A 24,673-nucleotide genomic window follows, 5' to 3' on the forward strand; every position below is an offset into this window, starting at 1 on the left:
AATTCCTTAAGTAAAAAAATGCAGCACACTGTTTGATGGTTATATTTGAAATACCATCCCTTTGTCACTTCACAGCTGAAAAGATATTTTCTTAGACTAATATAAATTCTTTATGTCCAGGAAACTTGTTTGAGCACTTCAGCTGGACCACTGATCAAAGAAAAAAAGTCTCCCCCTCCCATGTAATTGTACTTGTCAGAACAAAACTAGATACTTAAAGTGTATCCCAGTCACCTATTTGGTAACAGTCATGTAGAAGCTCTCATCTAGTTCAAGCCTTTTAAAAATCTGGATATGTTACTGCACTTACTGGAAACAATGCCATAAACATACCACATTAAAACACTCTTCAATATTCAATAAAACTGTGTAATTTGCCAGAGCAGACAGGCTTGAAGCTAGCCATAAAGCTGAAATATCTGAAGGAAAGGAGGGGGAAAAAAAAAAAGGCATTGAGAACTTTGCCTCCATTTTTTTAAGGCATAGTAAAATATAACTGCTTAGAATTCCACCATCTTTCCTTGCAATTAACATTTCTTTATTTAAAATATCGTGCCTCCCACAGGAAAAAGTAAAATAACAGTTTTGAGAAGTATTTTGTTACCTGCAGCATAAAAGGGATGTTGAGAGATAGATTACTACTGTAAAGGGGAAACTGATATAATTTCTCTCATCTGAAGTGTTACTAAGCCTGCCTAAAACATTGCAGGGTGCCTCACGAAGGAAAGCAGATGTGATGGGAGGTGGATGCACAGTGCAAGTTCCATCAAAGCAAATTCACTTTCTCCCTATTCCTCTCAACTTTTAGACACATTGAAGTATGAACAAAAGTTACAAGAAACAACAAATTGTTACTGTAAAACTCTATTCATATAAGCAAAGATTGCACCAAGTAGATAGAAGTCTCTAAAACACGTCTTTTGAATTCTCCAACAACTTGCTGTGCATGTTCATCTGAAAAGCAATAGGTTAAGCCTTCTGCCTTTTGTTTTCATGTTAGAATTATTATTTTTTTAAAAAAGGTTTGTATCATCTGGTTCCTTGCCTTACCAAAGGGCAACATCGGACTAATCAGCTTGCAGGTGAAGCACATCACGTAGTACTCATGCAACTTCATTCTTTGCTAAAGTGCTGCATACACACACAACCTCTACCTCTGAATTTACAGTCCAAAGAGGAATCAAACTCACAAGACAGATCAGCCATGAGGGAGAAGCAGTGCAATGGAGGCAGGACTCAAGGCAGAGCCTGTGGCCACATGAGTTACAACACACCCTGGTACTTGTCAGAAAGGTTTCTTAAACCTTCAGGAGAAAAAGCAATGTTCCACATCACTCAGTATAATGTTCTCTCAGCACATCCAGCCCTCTTGTCACTGCAAAAAGAAACATTAGACAAGCAAGCAGAGCAAGTCAAATGCTTATTAACTAATTAGTCAGCTCCCAACCAAAATTTATGAGGCTAACTTTTTCTTATGAGAGATTTTGGATACTGTTAGCTGCTGCAATACCAGCAATTCTATCCAGGTTGCAGCCTTTTTTTTTTTTTTTTTTTTGGTAGCAAGGCCAAATAAACAGCAGTAGCTGTTATGCAACTTGTTCCATGTATTTGTGCATTTGCCTCTCCACATTTTTCATAAGGAATAGAATTAAGTGGTCCCCATACCTTTATTCTCTCATACCACACAAGCTACTATTAATATTACTAATGTAGCCCATATTATTAAACTTCTGATTTGCAAATTGGCTAATATACTAAAAAAGCTAAAAGTTTGTGTTTTTGTTTGTTTGTTTTTAAGAAAAAGCAAAATGCAAGGAGACAGAAAGCACAGACCTGTGTGTAGGCTATACTAAAAAACAATGAACTAGGAAAGTAGGAAAAAAATAATGCAGTCAAGATTTCCAGCATGAAGGAATGACTCCAAAATATTTGAAAAGTAGCGTCGCTTTTAAAACTCTCTGTAAGAACATACTAATGTACTGCCATCATTTTTTAAAATTTTCTAAGTGGAAAACATAAGTAATTTGAGTTCATATAATCTAGAGAGGGAACTTCACAGCCAAATCCTAAGAAAACACACAAAATGAAAGTGAAGATTGTTTCAGTGTTGTGTGGATTTTATCTCAAAAAAAAAGAAAAAAAAAAAACTGTTTTAAGATATCCTACAGCAAAGTGAAAATCTCTTCTGCTTGCCATTCCCATTCTCCTCCAACAAGGAAAAAAACAAACTGCGTCAAGAAAACATTCCCACAGAAAATTTTGGCCAGCTATACCTGATGACAACTGATAAGGAAGTACCAGGGCGTCTCCAAGGTTTGCAAAGCATTAGGCACAAAGGCTCAGAAAAATATTTTTTAGTGGCAACATTTTTTTTTTTTTTTGAATCTTCTCCACCCTTGTCTTTATCTCCCTTTTATTTTGGTATAATTTTCTTTCATATTTATACCTTCTTCCTTTTATTACTAGCACTTTACTGGTTTAGGAGTTACATGTTGATGATCTCCATAACAAAGTGGCTCTCCCTCTCTTTTTCAGGTGGCTGTTTTGGTTCAAATGGAATTAATTTCTTCTGATACATTAAATAAATACACTAAATAACACAGTGCTGTTATATTAGACCGTATTAAAGGAGAGATGGAATGATGTTTGAGTAGCACTTGTCAGAAGGGCATGTTGGGCCTGGGTGAACTAGGAACTTAAGTGTTTGAAAAATACTACTTGGAAAACTAGCAAGACACTCTTCACCCTAAAGCAACCCCAGTCACACACTAGAACAACAAAAAAATTCCTCTCTAGAAACTCTACAGTTTTTCAGATGCACATGTTTAAACCTGGGACTACCTGGTTCAAACCTGCCTACTGATGAGCAGTTTTCTTATATAAAAGGGAAGCCTTATATAAAAGGGAAACAAAATTCATGAAGATGATGTTCAGTGCTCATGCTCATCCAGCTCTCACACAGACAGTGAGCAACATCTCTGCTCATTTGAAATGAAGAATGAGCTTTAAAAAAAAAAGTGTTGATGGCATTTCGTCTACAATTCTGAAAAAAATAAAAGTAGCTCACTACTCTGCCCTGTGGTTTGACCACAGCCTTCACGCCTCTGATGTGATGATACTTTTCTTGACCACAGGGCAGAGCAAAGCATTGCACTTCCACCTTATTAATGCTAGTTGCGAGGAAAGACAGATGGTCTTATGTGCCCAGGTCAGGACATTGCAAAGCAGGATTCCCATTAGCTACCTTTTTTTTTTCCCCCCCCAAAAGAGATATTGACTTTTTCTTCACCACCAGGTCTCAGATGGAAGCTTACATTTATTAAAAACTTAGCATTGCTACAGACCATACAGCTATTTCTCCTGAGCAATGAGCAACAAATTATTCTGACAGATACATCAAGCTTGCCTTATGCTACACAGAACTCATTCATCTTCCCACTGTCTCATGATTTCTGACTTCCACCCCAGTTCAGTCTCTTTGTGTTCAGCCAACTAAATTGGAAATGTGAGGTTTCAGGGGAACAAAGGCACTGCAACCAGAGATGCATCTCAAAGTACTCAACAGAACCCTGTTGGAAAATGTGTTGTCAGGCCAAAGTCCTCTCCCTGGTGTGATTATATGCAAACCGTCTCACATGTTGGGATTCAAGCTGAAAAGCAGGAAACACATACTTATTGAGAAACTTTTTTTTTTTTTTGGGGGGGGGGGGGGGGAGAGGAGAGGGGGAAGGATCGCAGAGGGATGTTCCACAAAGTATTCATTATATTTTTCTCTGAGAACTCCAAACAAAATCTTCACCTTGGATACAAAAAAAACTTCACCTTGGATAAAATGAAAGTGGGAAGGTCTTTGGGGATTACTTTTTTACCTTCAGGGAAACAGCAAAAGAAATGAAGCATCAAACCATATTGAAGTGGTCATTTAATGCACAACACATGAAAGAAAGAAGGCAACAGAGAAACTGGGATTGCTCTTTAGTGCAAGGTAGTTTTTCGGAAGGTGAAGTGCATGGTCTGCTCTCCACATTTCAAGTACAGCTGTGTCATGTTGATAGATGGAACAAGGCATAAAATTTATAGTTCTTTGTATAGATATAAATTGTGCTGTTCTAAAAATCAATATAAGCAGTGTTTTCTTCATAACAACAGCAAAGCAGGGGGAATAAGATCAACCCAGCAAGATCTTTCAATGTGAAAATTTTCTTTAAATCACATTTCCCTGATGTAAGCGTATTTGATACAAGTGTGGACCACAAAAAATATTTTTTTGGTTGTTTGTTTTCTGTTTGTTTTGTTTTTAAAGGCAGATTGCACTTTCATTGCCTTGCAAAATGAAAACCCATTTTCCACATTTCTCTGACCTTTTCCTTACCCTTTCCGTGTCCCCTAGAAACAAAGGGCTTAAGATCTTCATGGACTGCTACTCAGTACTCCTTTGCTACTGTACTAGGGAAAAAATATGGATTGCTCTTTGCACTGAGTGTTTTATGCAATTGGAAAGATAAGCAGAAACCAGTTCTTCATTCTCCAGAAGACATTTCAAGTACAAAGTTTTCAACAAATAACATTCTCTGAGCTTACATTTAGTGGTGTTAACTGCCTTCACCATCCCTTTAAAGGTAATTAAAGCAAGCAAACAGCCATGTCCAAGCAAACTCACTTCAGGAATCTTGCAAGCACATCACCCTCTGTGTGCTGTTAAAAATCAACCTGCAGCAAGTCACAGCCTCCTGCGGTTACTGCTGGAATTAGTCCTTTGTACCCTGAAGGCTGCATGTGTCATTGCTCAGGAACCTCCTCAAGAGCTGTGCTGACATTATCTTGGTCACTCATGGTTGATTTTTGCTGGTCACTCATCGTTGACCAGCAATGACAAGAGAGCCCAGGATGGCTGCAGCGGCATCTGTTACTGCCACTGCAGCTCTGCAGCAGCAAGAAGGTTGCACATTGACTCAGCTGGGCAAGCTGACATTGATTTAGGACTAATCAAATGTGTACGCTGCTCTGAGTCATAGAATATCCTGATTTGGAAGGGACCCACAAGGATCTAGGATGTGCTGCTGCAGGAGCAGGTGTTCCCAGCAGTCATGTCCTGCTAATTGCCATTGGAACAAGAATTTCACTTCAGGGCTGGGCTGGCCTGAGCACCTCTCGTCACAATCAAAAGATGGTTCTGTTCTGCCCTCTATCTCCTACTCCCACCACTTGCCTGCAACTTGTTTGGTCTTGGTCTCTTTCCTCAGTGTGTCAGTTCAGTTTTCCAAACAAACATTAAAAAAACAAAAAACTACAGCTAAGATGACTGATAGATCTCACCCAAGCAACAGGAGACACATGCCTCTGAAATGGAGCAGCAGCACTTCAGTAAGAGCTTAATGAATTTTTGAGTTTGCCCAGTACCAATTCAGCATTTTTGATAACTGAATGCTAAGTTTAATTTCAGCATTTAATCAAGACGCATATTTATCCATTCCATCATGATTGTACCCAGACTATGGAGATCCAAACCCAAAATTGCTAGGCAGCAGTATACTCAAATTAGAAAGTTGGAGCCCATTTTCAGTTGTCTAAAATAAACTTGAAATTTAAGTGATTCTGCTAATATAAAGCTATTATATTTTTTAAACATTGATGTATCACAAAAGCAAGTGACAATTTAATAACACATTTATGTCATTAAAAACAAAAACAGTTCAGTTTTCCACCTCAATACAAAAAGTGTATTGCACAATATTTCATAGAAACCAGACTCTTTCATTATTCATATGGGTTTTCACTTCCTATTTTACTCAATAAACTTGTTTTCAAAATAACCATGAAGTCAAAGAAACAATATAATGAAACCCTTCTGGAGATTCAACCAAAGACACCTGTTGAACATTGTATTTCTGCACTGCTGAGAACACTGCCAAGTATTTGAAGTTAACATAACTTTACAAAGGGGAAGAGGGGGAAAAATACCACACTAATGTGGCAGTCAAATACATTCACTTGAATATATATATATATACACACACATCTTTTAAAGCTTTTGTTTTCTGCAGACTGCCATTCTGCCAAAAAAAAAAAAAAAAAAAAAAAAAGGTGTTTTTCTCCCTTTTAACTAAAAACAACAGGACAGAATGGATGCTAGAAGCCCAAAGATTATCAAATGTTTAGGAAATGGACTTGAGTCCTTAATCATGATGAGTCCAGAGGACCTTGAAGAAGGTGTAGAAAAAACAGGATCAAAAGATCAAGAGACTCAAATTCAAGTTGAGGGATCTGCTTATCTGTTAGAAATAAATCCTACCTCTTGAAGTTAAAGTTTACACCCGCTTAACAAAAAGAAAAAAAATCCCCCTACCAACAGTATTACTAAATCTCTTAAAGGCTTGGTGAGGAGCAATTAACGTAAGACCAAAAGACACTGAATGAAGCAGAAGTGAGAGCTGTAGAAGTGGATATGAAGCCATGGCAAACACAGCCTGGAAGCAGATTTGTGGGAGAAGCAAGTAACAACAATTAAAGTATTTCTAGAGCATGGCAAGCAAGCCTACCAACTAATTCCTAGCAAGCACTATAAACTTTCTTCTTCTACTGACAAATTCTCTGCTTTTATTTCAAGTATAGAAGTAGAGATGGAAAGGATCCCTGTCAACTAAATCTTGTGGTTCATCAGCCATGGTATCCTGAGCCTGTCAGGTACCAATGCTCGTGTTTCTATAAATGCACAAAACTGTATTTTTTTAGTGAATTTTACATGTAGTAATGACAGCGGGACTCTCCAAAGTTAGTATAATTGAACACATTCCTCTCAAGTCTGGAAAAATAAGTCTTCTCTCCTTCCCATTATTGCCACAATAATCAGCCTTCTGAAATTGAAATATTTCTGTAAAATCTTTTCCACAGGTTAACATAAAACATCATCTGTCTCAATGACTATCTTTAACTGGTATTTTAACTCCACCACCATCAGTAGATGGTCTTGGTTTATGAGATTCATTCACCCTTCCTCTTATTTTTGAAGACTTGTAGGAACTAGAAACAACTTGAAGGAACAATAACGCACCACAACTAAGACAAACTACACACCTAACGAATGCTCCAAATTCTTCTATCTGAAAACAAAATAATAATACTTGTAAAAATGAAAACATTGCATGTTATCATTCAAGACAATATTTAGTCACCACAAAAATGAAATCTATCCTATGTTTATCTGGTTTGGATTAATGGCTACTTTATAGACCCTTTAGGCAATCAAACTACTGATAGAATAACCTCACTGTCTTCCCCAGAATGATTTTGGTTTAATTTGAATTCTTTTTTTGGATGCCTCATAGGGGAAGAATGTGCAGCACTCATTATTCACAAACCTAATACCCAGAACTTTTCTGGGACAAAGGCAGCTAACTCTTTGTACATTCATTTGATGTGGAAATACACTTTCTGAGCTTGTGCAATGATATATGGCAAGTTAACCCAATCTTATGACTTTCAGCCAAGTTAAATACACTTTAAAACTCTTTCTCTAAAGAGTTGCATAGCTGACCAACAAAAGCAGATGTATTAAAGGGATGAGCAAACAAAATAAGTTATAAAGAAATACTGTATTCTACCTCTTAAGAATTAAGAAAGGTAACTAATTAAGAAAGGCAACAATTAAGAAAGGCAACTTTCTCTAATGTTGAAATTGCATGTTTACCATAAGGTGGGATCTACTTGCTCATCCCTGTTCACCCTGGGTCTTTAAAAGAGTTTAAACAGTTCTGGTCACAGAACTGCCTAAGAGACATAGATACCCTGGCAACAGGAATAACTAACAAGGCTACTTTCTTTAGGGAAGAAAAAAAAAAAAAAAAAAAAAATTAGCCTACAGTCTCTGACCAGAAAGTTTGCCAAATAGCATACGGGAAGTCTATGATTTCCCGTGTAAATAATTCCATCATTATTTTTCCCCTTCTTCAGATGATGTGATTTACAGCCAAAACATCGGCAAACCCCTTAGCTGAAGCATGAAGAGAGATTTCTGAATCAGAGTTATTTTAATGCAACATAGGCTTTACTCTGGGTAAGGAGAAGCAGCTTCTAAAAATACTCAGACTACAAAGAACATGTCTGCCCATTCCCTTATAGAGGGAATTCTGAAGTGGTTTGTGAATAGAATATAGGATGGTGGCCTTTGAATAAAGAAAGGTAAAGTCATATATATTTGTGCACAGGAGCCACCGGTGCTGATATGGGGATGATGCAGCTTCGTGTGGTGATAAGCCGATTAAAGATACAGATCCATATCACAGCACAGGTAATATTTTCATTCTACATCCAAGTATATATGGCAAAATCTTAAACAAAAGTGGAAATAGAACTAACCTTCTACACCATTGGAAGGTTTTTGTTATGAGACCATGCATGTAAAACCAATAGGCAAGAGCACACTTTAAAAACAGTGAAACTGAACTTGTAGTCATACCACAGATACTAGAATTGCTGCCATTACTTACCAAGCCAGCTATTGGAGTTGACAGACGATTGATCTTCTTAACAATGCCAGGTTTGATTTTGTTAATCAAACTGAAAATAAATCATATGATTTTCTGTTACATAACTTTAAGCATGAATATCACTGCTTATTAAGAACTACTTCGCATATATTCCTCATTTATATTACTTGAGCCAAATAAATTTGAACCCATTAACAACCTTGCTTGTCCAATTTTTTCACCTGATTTCCAAAAAGCGACAATAGAGATCATAAAAGAGTTCATAAGAGCGAGAATGGAACAAGTCACAAAAATTGCTGAGAATGGCAACGTGAGAAAAATAAATAAATAAATAAATGCCTAGATAGGTGCAAGGAAAAGAAGATTTGTGTTTCTGCTAAATCAGTGGTGACGTTAATCAGACTCAAATTTCCCATTTAAATATTTTCTTCTGCTAAGAGTTCTGACACAGAAGATACAAAAAACGTACCAAAACACTAATTTTCAGTGATTAGTGTAAAAGCTCTGATATTCCGATAAGCGTAAAAAGTCAGCATAGTCTTCATATGCTACCAATACCAGTATGATGTGTACAACAATCACTTTTGGTGCATATGACTTACACATACATAATTTGTGTTCTTCCTAGTCTTGACCAGAGGATATTACATCTCATAATATCACTCATGCTTTATATAGAATTCATAATTAAACTGAGAAGGTAGGACAGATTAAAGCATCCCTGTTGAATGCACAAGCCCAAATGAGCATGTTGTCATGCAGCAAGGATTTGAACATCACTGTTTATTAGGAAATAATCCTACAGAGGATTCCTTGCACCTTTATTCCCTGTTTATCAGTCATGGAGGTAGGGAGATACCATGGGAGTTTAGAACTATTTGTGAGAAAAGGCATTTTTTGCTCAAGTAGAAAATATATTTAGAAAATAAACAAAAAGAATAGAGTTTATGTATACGTAAGTGTATACATAAATGAAATGGAAGAAAGATTTAAGTGACTGCAGAAGAAGAAACACAGGCAACAGGTCCTGATATTTTTCTGCATTATTTACTGAAAATACGTTTGAGTTTTCCACAAAAATAGTCATCTGTTGAGGTGAAATTCATAATTCATATATATGTGCACGCACAAACACACTTCTTAAATCTTCCAAATGCACATTTATTATTTGCCTTATTTTACTTAAGAACATAAAGTAGCATGAAATAGGGAGAACTTTCATGTCTTTCTTCCTCTAATGTATTTAGTAAAAGAGATTTATAAAGGTATTTGTAAACAGATATAGTGTAGCATCAAAGGATTTGTGAGTCAGCTACTGATCAGTCAGTTAACATATATACACTTGGTCATCAAGTGGGTCAATCAAGCCAACTGGGCTACCCTTGGATTATAAGGTGAAAGTATAGGTTGGTCTGCTATAGTTTGTCAAATATCCATCTCCAGAGTTAGTGCATATGTGGACTAGTCAGGGCATGGGGGAACCAAGGCAACAACAATGCTGCATCTAATTTGTCTCCACTATTTAAGATCTGCTGTTCTGTCTACTTCAGTGAAAACAGGACATAGGAAAACCTTTCACACTTTGCTGTTCTCTATTTCCATGGAATTTCTATGGAAGTCATTTATCCCTTGACTTCAAGTATGTAAAATTTAAAAATTATGATATGGGAGGACGGCTATATGATTGAGTGTAGTATAATTAGATGTCTTTACCTTTAAAAAAAATGTTGCATGCCTCCTAAGGCAAGTTGCTCATCTGAAGAGATTATAGGATGTTTTTCTTGCATGTAACTATTAATTACAGATAAATTTAACTAATTTACATTTGGCAGATGGAAGCTTATATTCTTTTGCCAAAGACGTGTCAACAATGAAGATATCAGAGGGTTAGAATATATCAGTTCATTACCAATTCTTGAAGACACTACTAAAAAGTTACAGTTGAATACAATACACACCCCAATAAGTACATACCTAAAAAAATAACTTAAAGTATAAGCTACTCTATTACCAGATTCAGTCTATTACACATTTGATTACACAAGTAATAAAAATACAAGGTCCATCCCTAAAACATCATTTAATCTTAAAAATATATTGTCTCCTTCACATCACAAATTTAACTGCAGAAGCAACTAGCAAGATAGTCTGAGAGGTGATGTGCCCAAAGGAGAAAAAAGAGAACAAACAGGAAATGCAATAATATTAACAGAAGGAAAGATGCAGTAATGTTGCTTTTTTTCATTTACTTTGGTTTTGTGATATACGCTAAAAATAATAACTCAGAACTGTATCTTTATAAATATTTTCTTGAAGTTGACTTGGTTAAACTGATCTAAGAGTGTCTCTGAGATTCAAAGTATCTTTTAAGCATCACTTGCAGACTTCTAATAGGATTTCTCTATACTGACATTCTAATTACATTTACACCTTCTTTTCCTTAAACCATAAGGAGTTAGCACTGCTTCCAGTCCTGGAAACCTATCCTAGTAAGTAGAGATGAAAATTACAGACAAGTTGAAGAGACCCGATGAGTGGATGTTTTACACCTCTGATATTTTTAATTGATAATTTCATAAACTTCAATTCTGAAATTAAGTACTTTTAAAAATAAATGTTCTATGGGTGTCAAGTTCTCTGTGAGGAATAACTCTTTCAGGATTTAGAGAACAGTTAGCACATGGAGTTTATAATTTATTGTAGAGAAGCAGGGAAACCACCACCACCAGGTTGACAAGTAACTGAGTGTCTTGATCACAGCCATGCATAAGCTGGAAAGAAAGTCCAGTGATGCCACAAGCATTACAGCCAAAATAATTAATCAACAAGCCAGAGGATTAGCACAATGTTCCCCCTAAGACATAAGGAAGTGTGTTGGATAACGCATGGAATGTGTAGATCTAGAAAGCGGATATTTGCTATGGGAAGGAAGAACAGCTTTCAAACAATATACATTTTTATATGCTTACTTCACAATATTTTTGTTACTTAAAAAAATCCAACAGGCCAAGAAGGGAAGAGGCCAGCTAACTGAGGCATTTTTGCATAGGTAAGTCAATACTCACTCGCACAACAGGACTCCATTTTCTAGAGCTGCTCGAAAGTCTTTGGTTCCAAAGCTTTTCCCAGTAACTGTCTATAAAAATAATAGAGAGTTAATTTGACACATGCATACAAAATCAGGACTAGCAAGAACATCTGAGAACAAAAAACTTCTTCGGTTCAACGCATTGTTCATATTATTTTTTTAAAAAAAATATTAAACTTTTAAAAAGTCTTTTAAAAACAGTTCTTTGTGCCTCAAAAGAAGGCAGATCCAACATCTTCAAATAGTTTCCGCTAGTGTAACACAATCTTCAGCTAAGTTCTGTGGGAATACTTATTGTTGTTTTCTAAAGCAATACCAGCTATACTGGAAAGCATAAATTAAATTTGAAACAGAAGTGCTAAGAAAAGTCTTTTATCTCCTACTTCATTTTACAGCTTGTACACTCATGATATCTGGCATGAAATATTTTAATAGTTTTATAGTTTTGTTTGTTTGTTTTTCCCCCCTCCCGCCACTTGCACTGAAGGCAGTGTGACTAAGGAACCACTCTAAGGAACCACTTTGTTACCACATGCACATCAATTCCCATTAGCTGACAAGTGGTAAGACTACACTAGTGGGGCTACTTTATATATACCAGGTGAAAAGCAGTGAACAAGAACAATGTCTTATAAAGGACTTAAGATACCTGATGCCAAAGGCATTGCCTACAGGTTTGCAGCAAAGTTGTTTCCCACAAAAGAGATTTGCTTCTGGCATTAACCCCCTCCATCTCAAAAGAGACCATCAACGAAGTATCCATCTCAAGCCTGAACTCATTGAGATTCTTCATACTAGATTCCCCCTCTGCACAAGTCCCTTGAAGTGAACATACTTCGCTGATTTCTTATCAACACTCAGATTAGTAACACACACAAATCAGGAAGGATGCAAAATTTCCAGAATAGCCCAAAAGCATTTTTATCTCAGTTGAGTACAGGAATCAAATGCTAAGAAGGGCGTTTATTTTTGCTTAGCTCAGAGGTCTCCAGGTCAGCCACTAGTTTATTACAAGCCTTCTTTAGAGGATCCTGACCATCTCCATCACTGAGCAGGACTTCAGGCACACAATAAAAAGTGCTGTGTCATCCATGTGCATCCAGACCAAAGTTACTGGTTACCACAGTAATTAAAGAAATTAGTGGTGGAACAAATGAACAGTGTTTGGTAAAAGAGCAAAGGAGAGGACACAGCTCTTTAAGGAGCTGTTAAATTATCACCCTTTCATTTTTCCCTAAATTGCTAAAGGAATGCGTGCTACCACTAGAAAACCGAGAATTTAAGCGGTTGGTTTTTACATAGGGTATTTTTTAATTTCAAAAACTTGAACTTCAATCCCTCTATTGAGAACAAAACTAGATGTTACAAAAATAATTTAATGGGTTTAAGTTCTTTTCTAGGACTCGAATCAATTCTTAGAGTCAAAAAGTTATTCTCATTTTAGAGTTTTCTCAGACATCTGTGGAACTGCACGCTATATTTATTTACTCTTAAGTCACACAAGCAATAGACAGTGAGATGTTTCTTTCACCTAAGGTAGCTGGCCAAAGTTTGGGCCATTCCAAAACTGCAATGACATATGTATCAGCAAATAACCTTTATGCTGAAATCCCTTGCAAAATTACAACTGCATGTAACTAAGGAGGTCACTCCTAAGAAATTATTCTCAAGAAGCCAAGGAAGATGTGTCACTGAAGACACATTAAACTTCAGCATAGCTTCGCCACAGGAGTACCACACTACAATGCATAATCACGTTTTTATAGCACTTTTTCATTTTCTAAAGTTATTTCTAAGCAATTAAAAAAAAAAATAAACAAAACAACAACTTATCCAAAATAAGTGTGGAATATTTTTGACTGTTACAAAGTTTTAAGATGAATCAACTCAGATAAGTCAAAGCCATCCTCAAACTACAAGAGTCCAACTTCAGCACAAGATTGTAGATGCTAGTGTTAGCCTTACAGACCTCTTAAAATCACATTAAGATTAGAAGATATTACACTGAAAGCCTTTTGACTAAGTTATTTGTGCAGCCACTGTGGCAATAAGCATTGATTTGGTATACAGGATGGAGCTGTCAGGCTGATCTCGCAACTAGCAAGTTTTGGAGACTAAGTGGTTTGTTTACATTAAAATAAAAGCATCAGTACTGCCAAGTTCAGCTTTATTAATATTGACTTTTAAAGAATAACTACTAATTAAGTAATTAAGAGGTATTCTCAAGGAACAATTTAACACTGATGGCTTAAAACTGAAACATTTTCCAAGTTGCACAATATCTTGAATTTGTTGATGTCAGAAAAAGAGTAGTACTCTGTTTTAAAATAAGTTTTCATAGAGAGAACATTTCTTGCAAAGGATTTTTATCCAGCTTATACCCACTGCAAGGCATCAAACAATTGTAATATTGTAATCTACATAGGAACGAGATACCATTAAAAAAATTTGAAAGCCATTGACCAGCTTAGATGTCCCCAAATTTTAAGGGCCTAAGTAAGACAAAGTGAATAACACCCTGAGATACTACCTCTTCAAAGAATGTCTATAATTTGTGAGTCACTGTTTACTCATTAAAACTGGTTATACTGGGTGTGGTATTCTTATGTAATAGAGATAATTGATTTTGGAGATATTTTCAACCACTTAGGCCATGTGATCCACCAAACAATAAAAGAAACATCTCCCCAAAGCATTTTTTATCCATGTCTGAACATAATCTCTTTAAATTATGTCTTTTTTTTCTCTCCTTCCCTCAGCTGAATGCATTTTGCTTCCTTCTGTTTTTAATAGAAAGAAGGCAATGACATAATTAAAGACTATATCATAAATCACATTTAATTGCTGCAGTAAAACAGTTTGATTTCAATTTTGTAGGAAAGCGTCCCCTAATGCTTTGGTAACTTGCAATTGCCAGGTCTGTGCAATTTACTTCAAACAGCATGTAAATCAAGACTTTACACACACATACATGCAGAGGGCTAATTTAACTTCAGGTTTGCTATGATTTATTTAGGAAGCAAATCAAGAAGAAGTAAGCAAAGATAAACCATTCAAAAGATGTCATGACATCAAAATCATGAAGGACTGAACAAAAAACACATAGCACAGAAGAATACACTGTTATATGTCTGAGTACCAAAATTAACACTGAGTACATTTCAGCTTGTCCTAATAAAGGCCAAATATAGCTGATCATAATGGGCCTTTTTTTTTTTTTTTTGCCTTAAAAGCCATTAAGAATGGAAAGATCTTGCAGTGTTAATAAATAATGCTAATGGAGTTCACATCAAATTGCTTCCATGATTTAGACCTATATGAATGACTTCCCAAGATAGGCAGCTGTCCTGTAGGACTGTAGAAGTTTTCATGTGTATTGGCTTCCTATATATATATATATATATATATATATATATATACACACACACACACACACGCCACACGTACCTCACACAAATGCAAAGTACTAGCAGATTTCTCACCTTAATTTTGCTGTGGTGAAAATCATACAAGCCAGACTCCCCATCCAGTACAAAACCAACATCACATATCTGGGCATGCTGGTTAACTGATTCTCCATCACAAACATGTTAGCTGCTAAAACCCAAGAGGGAGGCATTCATCATGCCCAAACCATGGCCTGAAAAAAAGTTTTACAGCAGAAGACCCCACAATCCATTTAGTCTACTCTGCAGTTCATGTCACCAGTTCTGCTCTCTTGGTCTCATGTTCAAAGGTCCTCTAATACAGCCCCATTTAGACCACACAACCTCAATTCAAGCAAGGGCCCCACAGACTGATCCATGAGAAATGGTAATTGCACCCATGTGAAGCATGCAACTCCCTGATGTAGATCTGTAGGTTAGGGATGGAAGATTCAAGATAAATACCAAACCATTTGTGAAAGAAACAGCCTTAATACAGGATTGCACACGGATCCCACTGGGCAAGAAGTTAATCAGACAGTGACCTCAAAGACACTGAATTGATTTATGAACTTCAGGTCCCAAGCTTAGCCTGCAGCAATAAAAGCCAAGTTTACCATCATGCTGTAGAGATGATTGTTAATGTTCTGTAAAGTGGGGCACTGATATGAATCTGATATTGTGGTACAGTCCCTACTGCAATATTTCAGCTATGTGTGCCAGTTTCCCTGGGTTCTGTCACACTGCCTGCCTCCACAGAGCTGGGTCTGTGCCAAAAACTAAAGAAAGGAGAGATCACCTCACATATGCGTCAATGTCTGAATTATTACCTTGCTAATGGCCTTTTCTTCTTTTTTCAGTTACCAAAAAAAAAAGTGGATCAGGTTCCAGGGCAAGTGGCTCTATCATTGCATAATCCTAGCATTACATATCTCAGTTTACAGCACTCATTTAGCTCTAACCGCCCCTATCCAATGTATCACTCCCAAACTGTACTGTTACTGTGTACAGTAAGATGCACAAGAAGATAAATAGACTTCACCCACAGCCAACAAGCAAGCATTCAGAAAACTCCCAGTGCTCTGGCATCTGTATTTTTTGGCAGGACCTGGAAGTAAATCCATGGCACATTTTATACCACATCTTGAGTCCAATTCATTTTACCTACTGTTGTCAGTAACATGTTATATCTCAGCCTAACAGATTTTGCCTTTTAGGATCTGTCAGGAAGCAAGAGGCCTATATCACAAAACCAGTAGGTTTTTATTTGTTCATTTGTTTTTCCCTTCCCTTGCAGGAACTGGTGGTTCTTCTAGATGGTGACAATAAGCACCAGCTTTGTGGAGAACTTCAGATGCATTCACCCAGAGTCTTGCAAAAGGTCCTGCTCCACCTTTCACAACTATTTATAACCCTTCTTAAGTATGCAGGAGATGAGCTTTTGTCCTTGATCGGTAACTGTGAACAAAAATACTACCATTATCCCTTGAAGCAAGGAGCTTGTAGTTGTCCACCTTTGCGGACTTTCTGTCCAGTTTTCTCCTCCCCATTGTCTTCTTCCTCTCTGAAGAGAAGTCTAACATCACCACAGTTCGCTGCAGTAGTCAATGTATTTTGTTCAAAACCTTCCAAAGGGAAGATGATAGGGACCATATTTTTTTGGGGGGTGGGGGGAGGTACACAACCTTGAACAGAGAAGTGGCTAAATTAGGCTAATGACCACCTGGGTAGAATGCCTTTGTCTTTGCAGCAAACAGACAGACCAGAGAGGTTACTAGCTTTCTCAAGACCAAGCACTCAAAAAGAACAGCTTGTTTCTGAAGCAAGCAGGACCTACCTCCTTGAAATTTTAGGCCCTGGGAGGAGTAGGCATTTATATCTTCCACCCGTAATAGAATTCTGCTGGCATATCATCCCTGGTAGCAGGAGAGATGCCTGGTCCAAAGCAGCCAAGGAAACCATGCTGCTGTCTTCCTTGCCTATCACAATTTAGTTGATGGCCCAAACTCCTGAGAGGCTAAGAAGTGCTCAAGAATCAAGAATCTGGTACCCACAGAGGCTTTCCTTATAACTGCCCAGCAATGAATTTATGGCACTGCCAACCCTAATAACTTCATATGACTGAAGAGCAATGTCTGGATTTCTGCAAAAGGAAGCTCCTCCTCTTTAATTCTTCACAATTCATTACTAAAACCCATGACAGGCTTGACTGCACTGAAGAAAACAGACAGGGTGCCTGGAAATAACAGCAAGAGTAAAAAGGATGAAACCGATTAATATTTTTGCCATTGATCATTTACACTGGTGCATGTGAATGCTCCCCTTTTTATCTGTAAGGCTTCTGTTTTTCGACTGGAATAATTCCTGCTCTATTGCTCAATGCAGAGATGTATTGTCCTGCTTAACCCCATACCCCAAATCCCTAGACATAATTTTGGTTTAGAGGATGTGGAAATCTTTCAATCTTCAGCCAAAAATGCCTTTGATAACAAATCAAACGGACATTTATGAAAGGAAAAGACTGATTATTGAAGAAGTCTTACTGCAATTTTCTATCATCATCATAATGATGGGGTCATATTGTGGTATGCCTGCTGAAAGAGTCATGCCAAGACTCTTGAAATAACACGTAATTTTTTTTTTTTATTATGTACAAAAGATGAAGAAAAGCAATGGATAAGGGAAAAGCAAGGAGATGCATGTTTACTGGTATTCTAGGTATGAGAAGTGCAGATCTCTTCACATCAGCTGCTTACACTCTTTTTTTATATGCTTTTTCATCTCTTCTGCCAAATTCTGAGGGATGAAAATGAAGTCTTCATTCCAGTATAAGGGAATCCCTGACTTAGGGGAACAATACTGCAGAAAGAGCAAGAATATTTTCCATAAACATTTGAGATCAAGCAGCTCAGTAAAGCTTCCCCACCCCCAACCCTCCCAAACAAGATCATCCCACAAGTGACAGCAAGATAAATAAGCTTACTGTTGTTTATATTGATGACTGTACTGACAGCTGTCAAACTAAGAAAAAAACATACATTATTTTGTTTGTGTGATAAAAAATTCTCACTGTATAGGCAGATTGGCAGCATAAAGTAAATGGATGTAGGTGTACCAGTATGACATAAAACTTGCAAATGTGAACTGAACTTAGAATTACTATGAATCTCTGGAAAAAAAAAATCCAGTCACTGAGATTAATATAATAATATCAAAATAAATCAGATATGCCTATAAATTCTACAAACAGTTTAAATGTACACCATTTCTCAAGTCACCACCCTAATTTATGCATCCTGACTTCAACTTGAACAACAATTCTTTACAATTGCCTGTAGTGACAGAACTAGGGGCAATGGTTTTAAATTGAAAGAGTGGATTTAGATTAGATATCAGGAAGAAATTCAACTCAGAGGTTGGTGAGTGAGGTAATGGAACAGATTGCCCAGAGAGGTTGTAGCTGCCCCATCCCTGGAAATGTTCACGACCATGTTGAATGGGGGTTTTGGGCAGCCTGGAGATGTCCATGCCCACAGCAGAGGGTGGACTAGACAATATTTAAGGGTTCCTTCCAACCCAAACCATTCTGTAATTTATGTTCTCATGTGTATTTCCAACTAACTTCAGTTAAATAAAAGTCCACATTTATCTACATTCCCCAAAACAACAGAAGAGCAAGATGATTAAGTGTGCCGGCTGATACGTATATCAGTTCAGTTGGTGGTGGAAGCAGAGTCACAGTACCTTAACCTTAAAAGTCCCTAAGTAGAGAAAAGGATAAAGTTGTCTTGAGAAAAAGGTGCCCAAACATTGAGTTCACCCCAAAATGAGAAAGCCATTGATTTACATACATTTAAAAAAAAAAAAAGTTTTCTGAAAATTCTCCTTTCAAAGTAATTCACATCATAGACGGTAATGCCCTAGACTTGAGACTTTTTTTTTTTTTTTTTTTGGCCATAGAAAAAAGAAAGGTAACTTACCCAGGGAACAAAGTTTATAAAGGAACAGTTTCTAGAAAACTCATCTACTAAGTTCACAAGAGAAGAAAGGAACATAAATTCCATTTTCACTGGTTACATATCTTTTAATGATCATGTTTCATAATGTACATGCTCTCATGTTAGCCAAGTTTTCAACTCAACTATTGTAAAATTCATTTCATATGCCATTTCTTAATATATATATTTTTTTTTTCCCCGAAACATCTACTTCTTCTTTACAGCATTCATCGTTACCTGACCTGAAGTTGTTCACTTCTCCAAGCTAAGGAATAAGTGATCAAAAGATAAATGAATCCGTGAATAGCTGAGTCTCAGCTGGGCTTCTGTATAGTGTCAGCCTGGGTAACACCAAACACAGAGATGTTGCCCTGAGTAGAAAAATCAATATGTTCTGAACAACTCCTTAGGAGACTGAAATAAAAAGGCTAGAAAAATATCAGCAACAAAACAGCTTAGAAAACACTACAACAGCATACACAACTTATGAACAGAAAGCTTTGCAGGGCTACTCAAGCAGCCCTGAAACTGAACCAAAGCCTCCTTTCCCCCTTCATGCTAAGTGAAAGGTTTGCATTTAGAAAGCATCCCAGATGACTTTGTGCTTTAATATGGCACTAAAAATGAAAATGTACCCCCCACCATATCCCCCCTCACACACCACACCACCTCTCGCCAGCCCCCAAACTCCTATAGCTATTGACCCGTGGGTTCCCAGCATCCACAGATCCAAATCTGTCTATCCACAGGATACTGTGGAGATGAGATAAGGATAACATCTGGACTTCGTTCAGATTCCTGAGGTTTAACATACCCAAAGATCCAGCGATTCAGCACCCCAATGAGACTGGTAGTACATGACTCATGAGATGGCTGGCCACATGCTATCACAAAGAACTTGGAGTTGGAACAATTAAAAAAAAAAAAAAAAAAAAAAGCAGAACTATGAAGAACTACGTGAAATCTCTCCATACCATTGTTTTGGCTAAAGAAGGAAGGAAAACAGTTTATGACAACAGCAGCACTTGGGTTTCAAATGAACAAGGAAAAAAAAAGTTTTCATACATTTTCAGTTAAAATAGAAACATTACTTGAAATATTAACAGGTAAAGGTATATTAACAGATACTAACATCACATTCGTCTAGGAAAAAAGTAAAGAAAGGATTAAAGGAATACATTTTTGCTGTAGAGGTACTAAAATCACATTTGTCTAGCATGTTGTTGTCTTAGTATTTTTAACTAACATATCCACTTTTTTGTAATTGAATCTTTAAATACCTTATTCTTGGTAATGTAAAAAAAAAAAAAAAAAAAATGCAAGCTTGATGGTTGTATTTCCCAAGTTCATAGACCAATTTTATTATTATTATAATTCCAGGCCAGGGAGTATATGCTGCAAGTTTCAGTGCAAGCTTTTAACTCAGCACTTATTTTGTAGGAAAGACTTTAAACAATGCATTATATTTGCTTAGAGCAATTAAGAAAAATATAACACAACTCCTATTTGTAAGCTGGTCTCTGTTGAGATTATTTATGCAGGTGGCATAGAGAGACAGAGATACCAAATGAAACATCCCCAACCAAAGCACATTTCAGTCCTAGATTACACAGACTGCTTTACTAGTAATTCTGGCTGCTACTTTGAGTTTTCATATAGTTTAAATCATTAACAGTGTAAATACAAACGGTTGTCCAAAGTGGATGGTCAGAACCACGAGCAAGCCAGAGTTCTAACAAGGTTTTGGAACCACATTCAGCACAAGGAAAAAGGCACCGGATAAAAAGAATAAGCACACAACATGGAAATGCTTCAGATATAATTGCTTTCACGTGTTTAGAGAGGTTATTCATGCGTGGAAGTCATTTCTTGTTATTACTGGAGATTTTTCAATCTTTTGAATTTTTCAGTCTTTACTGGAAGCTGTCTTGGTATGCTGCTGAAAGTACATGGTCTGAGCAAGCTGCAGTCAAAAACACTCACTCCCCCCCCCCCCCTTCTTTTGCACATACACCCACACTTGCACATATGCAGTTTGGGGAACCAACAGCCTTCTGACTGCATCTTCTCTCCTGTCTCCACATTCCCTAGCTTTCATATCTCCTCCTTACACATCCATGTTTTTCCAAGCCATTTCACTGGGTTTACTTAGCTTGTTAACAAGTCAACAGATGGGCAATGAGCAAAAGAAATTGTGCAGAAACTAGCATTTAACAGGGTCAAAAGACACCACTGAGGCAATTAGTGTCACATACAGAGTCTGGAAAAAAGCAGTCATGGCACCAGTTCTCAATAAGCTATGGCACTTAACATGAATTGCAGCATTTCAAATTCCAATGTTATCTAGTGACAGTTATGTAAGAAATAAACCATTAGGTGGAAGTTGCAGGAAGTAAAGCTGAGTTCACCGCTTTCAGCTATAGAAATATTATGTTCTTCTCTCAATTTGGGATAATTTTCAAGGGGAAAGATTATTTTAAGGGAACTCAATTGTTTTTACATGTTCAAATAAAAATAAAAAACAGGACTGTAAAGCTCCTGAATACTATTATGTTTAGTTTTCTAAAAAAAAAATAAAATAAAATTTAAATCTACAAATACATTTTAAGAAGTGAGAGTAAGCAGTAGAAGCAGCCATAAAGAACTGCGACATCAGGTTAAAAATATTTTTAAAGGATTATTTTTTTTTCATTAAGTCTCAACATTTAAAGGATTATAAACACACAGAAATAATTATATTGGGGTATTTGAAATACACCGTACGTGCACCAAGTCACTAAACTTGAAGTAAGGCTTACGAAGGCTCCATTTCCCACCGCTCATAGCAATATATTGCATTACAGGTAATGAGCTCCTAATATTACAGCATTTGATGGCACAGACCATTGCCACTGCCGTGCAGCACCACCTAATGAGAGACGCCAGGTACAACAAAGGACCAGAGACTGTGCTTACATGGAGTCCCTCTCTTTGGCAGGAGATGAAAGAAATTGCCTCTGGCAAAGAAATTAAATAATTGCAGACAGAGGAGGAAGGATGGCTACAGAGGAAATTGAAGTCCAAGGTAGCTGCAGAAGGATGTTGTTCATCTGAAAAGATGACAGGAGCAGAACTGGAAGAGGCAGAGTATTGGTCTGGGAAAAGGAAGAAAGAAATTAGAAGTTAAGTAAGTTTTGCTGACTAATTTTTCTCTCTGATAATGTTTTTGAGGAGTTCTAAAATATGAATGCTTCCCTTTTAAAGAATTTAAGGATAAAGAAATACCTGGTGAACATGCAGCAAGTTACTCAAGTGCCTTTATGATACTTTGAGAACTTAGAAACGAACATGCTCTCATACCTGACCAAACAGCTTTCAGCTTTTCAAGGCATCCTGTTCCAGCTATGCTGTGTTCAAGACCATCCTGTCATCTCATGGGAGATGTGGTCCCAGCCTGGACAGTAGCCTATGCTATTCACCCATTATTGCCCATGTTATCTTCCCCCAACCCCAGATGCCATTCCTTTGCAATTTGAAATGCATTTGCCTTCAAAAAGTAAGTCATTACTAAGAGAAATCAGGGATCAGGCTTCAATCAACCATAGAATCAGGACTTCACTCTTAAAGATTAAACATTTTTATAAGGTCCCTCTTTATGCATGACGCTGCCCTTTCCTGTCAAAAAGCTTCAGTCCAGTCAGCATTGGAGCATCTCAGGCAATTACACCACTAGCAAACTCTGGTTTTGCAGGGGTCCCTTCTGCCTGGTATTTCCCTTTGCAACACCACAGAAATGTCTGCAACTGTCAGAACTCTAGTTGGCCCAGCATCAGGCCACCAAGATGATCAAGGGACTGGAGCACCTCTCCTCTGAGGAGAGGCTGAGGAAACTGGGTGACCCCAAAATGAAGCTGCAAGTGGCAATTACTGCTGTGGCCACTGCAGGGGAACCACCTTCCCATCTTTCCTCTTAGCCTTTGCCACTCCCCACTCAACCTTTCTTTCAGGCTGAGAACTGACAGAACCCAAGTGTTAGTCAACCACCTCCAGCATGGCACTTCCTTCAGCCTTTTTATTGCTTCACCACACATTAAGCTTTTTTTTTTTTTTTAAGGAACCAAACTGGTTTGACAGAGTACTTCCCTCCTCACCAGGGTGTGTTTAGAGGAACCAAAGATAAGTCTGACTGTCATAGCAGCTACACATGGTTGCTATGTACACTGCCCAGAGGTAGGATTTAATAGCTAGTCAAGAGCAGCCAACCTCGCCCCCTTGTTTCAGAATACAATTATAATTCGCTTATATTATGACCTTCTTGCAGAAATCATAGAATCATTTAGGTTGGAAAAGGCCTGTAAGATCATCCAGCCAGACTTTTTGCTAAGGTCTCCTTGCAAACAATTCCATGCCCTGCAAGGGTGAGGCAGATTTTTTTCTAGAGTTTTCACTTGACCCCATTAAACATTTAAAGTGAGGATCCTCAATATCACTGAAATTAAACCCAATATTTTTGATATTATTAGACAATTTCACGTTGAGTCAAGGGACTATCGACAAATAGGATATATCAAGCAGATGCAGATAAATTTTTCCTCAAAGAGGGGCAAAGACTTAGACTCGTATGTAGAAGAAAGAGAGGGGTTCCAAGCTGTGGTGTGCTGGTTCATGTATACTCACATAAACTCCTCCAATTATACAGCCACACTGATTAGAAAAAATAAAAGTCCCACAAAATGTGCACACACACAAAAAACACCAACATGCAAGCAGGCAAATCATATAAGAAAATCTAATATCCAGAGTGATAAGAAATTCTTGGAAGACTACTTGGTTGCATTCATTTGTAGCATTAAGCTTGGGTATTTTAACCACAGAGGAGACACGGGTTTTGGATTATAAACAGATGCATGCACTTGGATTTTTGCATTTTTCACCAATAACTTCCTTTTGTCTTTAAAGTAATAATGCATTAAATGGAGAAATATTATCAATAATCCACGCAGTTTCTCAAAGTTGAAGAATATCCTTGTCACGAATGACAGATTTTCTTCCACTCTAGGCAAGATGCCTGAAGCATTTTGTCTTTGAACCCCAATGGCTTCCTATGATCTGCTGCCTTCCAGAGCACACAGAATGTCTGAAGTTCTGCCTAGCAACAGAGACAAAGCACAGACTGCCACAATTTAAACATTTTCCTCTATATATACTTCATGAAGTTATGCCAATTTCTGGTGCATGATCTGGTAAATGATTAACATTTCTAAATGAAATTTCCAACATTTCGTTTGCAGTTCAGTAAAGCAGCTGAAGACACTTCTCCTACCATAACAAAAACAAAACTAGGGAGTGTTTTTAATGTTAGGTCACTGCTTTATCAAAGCAGAGTGATGTTTTTGCTTTTTTTCATTTGAAACTCCAGACCGAAAGGAATGGCACTTTGTATCTTCAATGTTATTTCCTGTGCAAGATTTAATTTTGTTTGGGGGCATCACAAAATTATGCACTTTATTGGACACACATCCTCTTAAATATTTTGTGCCTGAACAAAAGGTTGGATTCAGCTTTGGCTTGAAGCATCCAGACACTACTTGCACAACACGCACAGACTAAAACAGGAATTATCCCACTGAATTAAACTAGTTGTCCATCCTACCCAGCATCCTGCTGTGGCCAGCACCAGGTATACAAGCATGTTCC

At 37.3% G+C, this 24,673-nt stretch overlaps 1 protein-coding gene across 20 annotated transcripts in view; it reads right to left on the bottom strand.

Moving 5' to 3' along the window:
- LMO7 (LIM domain 7) overlaps positions 1 to 24,673 on the bottom strand; it is a 130,336-nt gene that overhangs the window by 83,859 nt on the left and 21,804 nt on the right. For 19 of the 20 annotated variants that reach the window (XM_035320429.1, XM_035320400.1, XM_035320540.1 and 16 more), the window contains exons 2-3: positions 11,552 to 11,622; positions 8,487 to 8,556 (exon numbers count right to left, since the gene is read on the bottom strand). In XM_035320429.1, coding sequence (XP_035176320.1) covers positions 8,487 to 8,556; positions 11,552 to 11,622 — 141 coding nt within the window. Of the gene's footprint in view, positions 1 to 8,486; positions 8,557 to 11,551; positions 11,623 to 21,952; positions 22,128 to 24,673 lie in introns of those variants that run through there. The other variant, XM_035320472.1, reaches the window with a different exon arrangement.

The sequence above is a fragment of the Oxyura jamaicensis genome, chromosome 1 (genome assembly GCF_011077185.1).
Source record: "Oxyura jamaicensis isolate SHBP4307 breed ruddy duck chromosome 1, BPBGC_Ojam_1.0, whole genome shotgun sequence".
In the NCBI taxonomy this organism is placed as follows: domain Eukaryota; kingdom Metazoa; phylum Chordata; class Aves; order Anseriformes; family Anatidae; genus Oxyura; species Oxyura jamaicensis.